Source organism: Ruditapes philippinarum, unplaced genomic scaffold (genome assembly GCF_026571515.1).
Source record: "Ruditapes philippinarum isolate M1 unplaced genomic scaffold, ASM2657151v2 ctg5317_1_1_1_1, whole genome shotgun sequence".
NCBI lineage: Eukaryota > Metazoa > Mollusca > Bivalvia > Venerida > Veneridae > Ruditapes > Ruditapes philippinarum.
The window spans coordinates 34255-41060 of NW_026864456.1; the positions used below are offsets into that span (position 1 = coordinate 34255).

Here is a 6806-nt window from a genome sequence, read left to right on the forward strand (position 1 = left end):
CCTAAACGAGAAAAGAATGGGCGTAACCAAATAAAATGGAATTTTGAAAGGGGATCATAGGTTATGAAGCCTGCATATCACAGATAAGACGTCAAAAGACGAATTTAAAAAGCAGGCAACATATCCTAAGGGTGATTCAACATTATTCCAGTAGGAATATTGGAACCACCCAACTAGAAAATGCCGAAAAGTTGAAACTAAAAATACCAAAAGCACAAGAATAATGTCGTGCTGAACTATTTTCAAGGATCGAGAATATAACATCATTGATTAAATGTACGGGGAGACTTTTTACAGTCGCCACACGGCACAAATAACACGGATGTGATCATAAAATAGATTAATACAGAATCCCTAAAGAAAGCCCAACACGGCAAAATTGAAAATGTTGCAGGCTCGGTTTGATTGAGCGTGTTCATGGATGTAAGTCCTACTTCCTCAAACATGTATCTTAAAATTCTGAATATAAAAAGACGCTAACAGTCTAAATATATGAAACTTTGCAGCATTATGTCTTCTTCGTATTATTAAGGACATCAGAAAGCATTTCAAAGCATCGTCCTTGCGGTATTCTTGTTCCATACACTGTCCGAGAAGGTTAAGCGCTGTTTCCCTGTGTCCGAGATTTTGTTCGACAATAATAGTTCTGTTAAGCTTTTCGAGAGCTCTTTGTTTATCATCTTGTCTTCCTAGACAGGAATATGTCTTGTATTGCAAGAAATAGAGGTACGGAAGAGAATCTATAACAGCCATGTCCATCCATTTATAATCTTTTCCTCTATTAGCAATGTATTCCTGTGTTGATCTAAACATTTCATGTTGAAGTTCAAAAGGACAACAATTTATTTCACAACGTAAAAAATAGACACATGATGCTGTTAAATGTTTAAACAGGGGGTATTCATCGTTTGATTCATAACATAAGCTGTTAAACTTTTCTCTATCTGAAACCTTTGCAAAATTGTAACACCTACATACTGATGTAACAATACTAAGATCATAACATTCTTCAATATTTTTCAAGACCAGTTCAGTCCTCTGAATATCCCCGGTACAATAGAAAACGGATGCTAGTTTCAATTTACCAGATGCTACATCGGAGTCGAGTCCTAATGACATGAATGAAAGCGCCTTCTTGTATACTAAATGATCTTGTTGGCTAATGTTTAAAGATGCTAGAATTGACCCGAATGTATTACATAAATGTCGTGTTATCAAACTGTACGCTTTTCTATCTATGTTTGTAAAATTCTCATTATGATGATGTGACAAAAATGTTAAAAGTTTTTGAATCGTAAGTCGTGGTGATAAACCATTTATTTCATGTAAGAGAACATTAAAGTTTGTGCTTATACAACAGGCTGAATGTGTTAGCAATTGCCCAACAATACTAGTTGGCATATTATGTGCATATCTAGGTACCAGACCGGTTAAACTTTTTTGTAAATATGAATCAAAGTAGTCACATTTAATTTCGAGCAATGCCCTTCCATTACTTTCGATTACATAATGAAGTGTTTCAAGTATTAACGGCTTCGTTTCCGGAGAAAATCGCCCACTCATCAAGTTATTTTGTGTGTTGTGGAATTGAGGACAGTATTCATTTTGGACAAAGTTGTAAAGTGTTGATAAACAAAATGATAGACAAGTAAAGAGGGTATTTTCCTTCAACGCATCAGATCTTGTATATGAAATACAGTGTAACAGAACGGTTTTACACATGAAACTTGAAATGCTGTTTGGAAACCTTTGAGTAATAAATGTTTTCAATATCATTTTCATCAAAACATAACATCTGACTTGTGTGATATTAAGGCTAAACATTAAAAATCTCTCTGCAAATGATGTGGATATTCTCCATTCAAGAAGTTCATTTACACTTCCTGTTTTTCCAACTCCAACCACAAAGCACCGCATGTTACTACAATATTGTATCATATCATTTGTTGGCCAATTTCCTTCTCTTTGTTGATATAACCTGAGGCCTGCTTGCAATTGTCCTGACATACAAGGAAAAGCAAGAACAGAATCACAATCAGTGAGTCCAGGAACATTTTGTGTAGAATGGGCCGGGCCGTTTTTTACCATTGCTCCAAATGGTCCATTAAATAATGTATTTTTTAACAGTATTCTCCCCATTCTGTCTCTATATGAATGATTTCTATGTTTTATTACGCATGGACTTGGAACATCATTTCTTAACTCTTGTAACAAACAATATCCTGGTGAAACATTCCCATCTTGTATCATCAACAAATTCTGTTTACCATGTTTCCATTCATCCCAGTCTTGTATCACATTGATTTTGTTCATAAAATAAACACTATCACCATCAGAGTTTAATCCTGGTGTTGTTGTACCTTCTATTTGACTACCGAAGCTGAACGTATCAAGATCATGGCCGCAAAGCTTTAAAGATAACGTCGTTAGTGAATCACGCAGTAGCACTGATTTCCTTCTTTTCATCACTGTTATCTCGTTTACACCAATCCAGTCCAGCACTTTAGACAGTTTAAGTGACACATTGTGAGTGTATTCCTGTATCCCAAACATTCTAAAACAAAATAAAAGGTCAGGTAAATCATTACATCTTCTGTATTCCTGCATTATTTCTTCTTATCAATAGAAAATATGTTTTCACGAGAAATAAACAGCAATTTATATCTCGACTCAAGCGTATATGTTGCTATAAGACATGGACGTGGCACATTAAAACGCAGTATTTATAAAGTGTATAGTTTTATAAGTGATTTAACAATTTTATCTAAGCTTATTATGTCAAATAAAAGATGGAAATACAGTTATAAGTCTAACCTGGATCTAAAAAGTTTACAATTAGAATTTTCTATGCTTCACATTTTAATTAGACATTATAAATGGTAACAATAAGGAAAAAGAAAGAACTATAAATACATAATTTTGGGGTTATAATCGTAATATGGTGGCGATTTTCAGAGGACAAAATTTTGAATTGTTTGTCAATAAAGTACACACATATCTCTTCAACATTTTATGTATTTTTCTTTAAATACCTGATTCTGTATCTTCCTCTTTATCACAGAAACCAAATTATCAAATATAAGAATCATTACTAACATTTTAACAAAGATATCACACTTTTAAGGCCTTATTGATTATATTGTATTTTGTAAAAGTTGGCTGATTATTCTTTGATCAAATATTATGTGACCAACGAAGTTAAAAAAAAATTCTAATGAAGCGTTTTGTGGCTTTACAAGTAAAATGATATGAGATCCTTATGATGAGGATTTTTTATTTAACAATCGCTTATTTTGTTTGTTATATGTCACGATAAATTAAATCAATGGTAAACACATATTTAATCTATCAATGAGTCTTCTTTTAAAACTGTATCCATTGTCACATATGAGTGTAAGCATATATTGACTACTAGCACTTTTTAAAACTGCTTTATGGGCCCATTACCTGCATCTCTAACTAAAGTTTCTAACAAAAAGTACAAAATACAAAAAAAAAAAGAACAAAAACCTCAAAAAAATCTCGAATAACACTTAAATAACCGATGATACCGTAGTTTAAAACTGTGCTTTATTTATCTTTTGGTAATTCCATACACTACCACACAAATGCTTCCGATGTCAAAAGCAATATAACACCCATATTAAAAATAAATCAACTGAGGTCCAAACACAAAAAGCTCATATAATATGAAATTCTCATAAACTGGGGCACATAAAATGGAAAGCAAAAAGGCAATACATACTGGAAATTTTCTACTCAACATTGGATTTTGATCCACTTTTGTATTTTGTAATTATTACCGTTTCTGTTAACACATTCAACAATCTATGATACGTAAAGGTTTTGTTTTGTATTGTTTATTTGATAACACTGATGAATTAGCCATCTGATTTGCATTAATTAACAGAAACATTAGTGCAAAATTATCTAAGCGAGACAATTTGAACAAAATCACAAATTGCCGGAAATTTGGAAAAGTAGTTTTTTTTCTACGTTGAATAATTTCATTGTCGTGTTTCCTATAACGGGCATTAATTACAAGCTGAGACTGCCTTAGTATTTATTAAGTGAGCCACACGAAGTTACACGAATGGAATAACGCCTGATATCATGCAATATATTCCTTATTATCTTGATAGATACTTATTTATTTGTTGCATTCTGCAAGCTGTTTCATAATGAAGAAGCGATATGAAAACAATTGCGCCGGGCCTGAACAACAATACTCGGTATTTTGCATGGTTTGATACCAAGAATTGGTAAACATGTTTCTTAGTGATGCCTGTCTGCTATTTACCTACTCCCCTTTATCTCGTCAGACATAAACCGACTACGAAGATTTTTATTAATAATATTGCATACATTGTTACACAAACGTTGAATTGCATATTGTGGACAACAGCAAAGAAATTTTGACAATTTTCTTATAGCATTCCATGTTTTTGGACATCAAATGAGGAATTGTAATTGTTTACTGATACTGCAGGCGCAAAAAAGGCATGGAATTCGAATTAGGTATAAACCTGTATTTTGCCGAAAAATAAAGAATATTACCAATGATTTCAGGCACAAGCAGGCATCTCAGTAAATAAATACATATTTAGTTAAGGCTACTAAAATTAACAAATTTATCATTATTAGCGTTAAAGACCTTTGAGATAATAATGATGAATATGTTCTTATGCATGTAATATGTTGCACAAATGTTTGATGCTAAACTGATGTCTTTAAAAGAATAACTAATTGACTGTTGCTTTCTGGCGAGTAGTACTTTGTTAAAGAAGTTCAATATTTTGATTTTATATGAAAGTCAATACATTACTTACAATTTACAACTGTAATGCAATTAATTTCACATTCAGTGGCTCCTTTTCAGGTAAAGGGCATTCAGATCTGCTCAAAAATCATTATCCAAATATTATAAAATTTGCCTTACTTTATAAGTAAAAATGTTTCTGTTTCTGAGGAATAATGTATCAAAATGATAAATGTCCATAACATAAATAAGGACTCAATTAAATACATTAAGTGGATTGGGAAAGTTAGGACAAACAGTCAAACATAAGAAAACAGGAGCTATCATTAATTAATACATTTATTGTTAAGGAAGCTTTAAACTTATTGTCACAATCTCTAATGCGGTACCGGAAACTAGCAGTTCTGAGCAATTAGTGTAATATATTTTTATCAAAGTAACAATGGCTTGATTCTAACATGTGTCACAGTTTAAAATTATATGGTAATGGCAGCCGTGAATTCCCATAGTTTTATTTAAGCAAAATCATCGTCCACGCGCCTTTTTATTCGGTTTCGTTTAGTTTTTATCGTATAAGTGTAACTTCCGGTATTAAATCGGTAAAAATCAACAATTTCCGTCAATAATGTACATTGTCAATCTCACCCGTGCAATATCGTAAACACTGGTCACTCGTTCTTTCTTGTAACTTATCCAATTGTTGTGTTTGTTATGTATAATTCTATGTAAAAAATATCCATTGGTTCTTTTAAATATTTTTTTACTTCTGCGCACTGTTTGCTTTTCCTGTCCCGCTCACACTTTACAGTCATGTCTTACAAGTCAAACATAGTAAAACTAAAGTTAATCTATTTAAAATTAAATCTACATTTACTTTACTTATTTCAATTTATATTGAACTAGTTTAATTCATATAAGTAAATATAAATTACAAACGCTGTGGTAAAAATAGTATTAATATTAAAATATTAATTGTATGTCTTGTGTATTTTCTTATTCCGCGTCAATTGTGTATATATTGTTATTTCATTGTATTTTATTTTTATGTGTATAATATTTGTAAAATGTGTAATTATTTAATTATATTTTTAAACCATTTTTACTTAAATTCTAATAAATACACCAAACGTACGCCCAAAGTTGTACTATCCAGTGTAAAAATATTTAACCCTGTGACACTGGTGGCTTGACCTATTAAATGTCAGCCATTCTATAATCGAAATATTCCAGAATGTACATTTTCATAACTTATTTTTAAACAATATTATATACAAGGCACAAGGAATTTGGCATTGAAGAATTAAGTAAATGAAATATGTTAAATAAAATAAAATGACGACTGTCTAAATGGCAACAGTAAGCTGTCTTTATGTTACTTTTTCTTCTAAAAGATCAAATATAGATCCAAATCAACTTGAATTAATATATTGTCACAGTGGTTGTTGCATAACGGCAACACTTTCATCGCTTTTAAATTTAGAGCAACTAATAGTAAACAAACAGTAAAATTCAAAAGAAATGACCTCGTTTTAATGTCGTTCGTTTATGAGTCAAGGTCAAACGTATTTTCGATCTTCCCTAAGAAAATATTCCCTAAATTTAAATGTGTTCAAGAATGAATACAACCAGTTCATAAATCACATAGTGATAGCAAATAACAGAAGAAAAAAACAAAGTCAGAAAATAACACAATACCAGACTATATAAAAAAAACTAAATTTCAATTTCATGAATAATAACCTGAATAATTATGTCATTTATCATTTTCATGGTCATTTTGACCTACTTAAAGGTTTCGTATAAAAATTATCTTTTTGTGTGCCAGAGTATAGAGACAACTCAGTTATAAATAACAATATTATAGCCTTAAATATATTAATGCGAAACTATAATAATAAACATTTACCTTGAGTTTAGCAAAACGTTCAGTATATGGTCTGATATACCTTTTAATTAATTATCGGCATAAGCAAACTAATGTAGAAAGTCCGATGGATCACGAAGGTTTTCAAAAATATAACTGCGTAAAATAAAGGTAATTGATTTG

General features: G+C 31.2%; 1 protein-coding gene across 1 annotated transcript; it reads right to left on the reverse strand.

The window, feature by feature from the left end:
- Positions 1–438: 438 nt before the first annotated feature.
- Positions 439–2607, reverse strand: LOC132725664 (uncharacterized). The gene has a single exon (XM_060710841.1). The coding sequence runs from the start codon at positions 2605–2607 to the stop codon at positions 439–441; it is 2169 nt and encodes a 722-aa protein (XP_060566824.1).
- Between the last annotated feature and the right edge of the window lie 4199 nt (positions 2608–6806).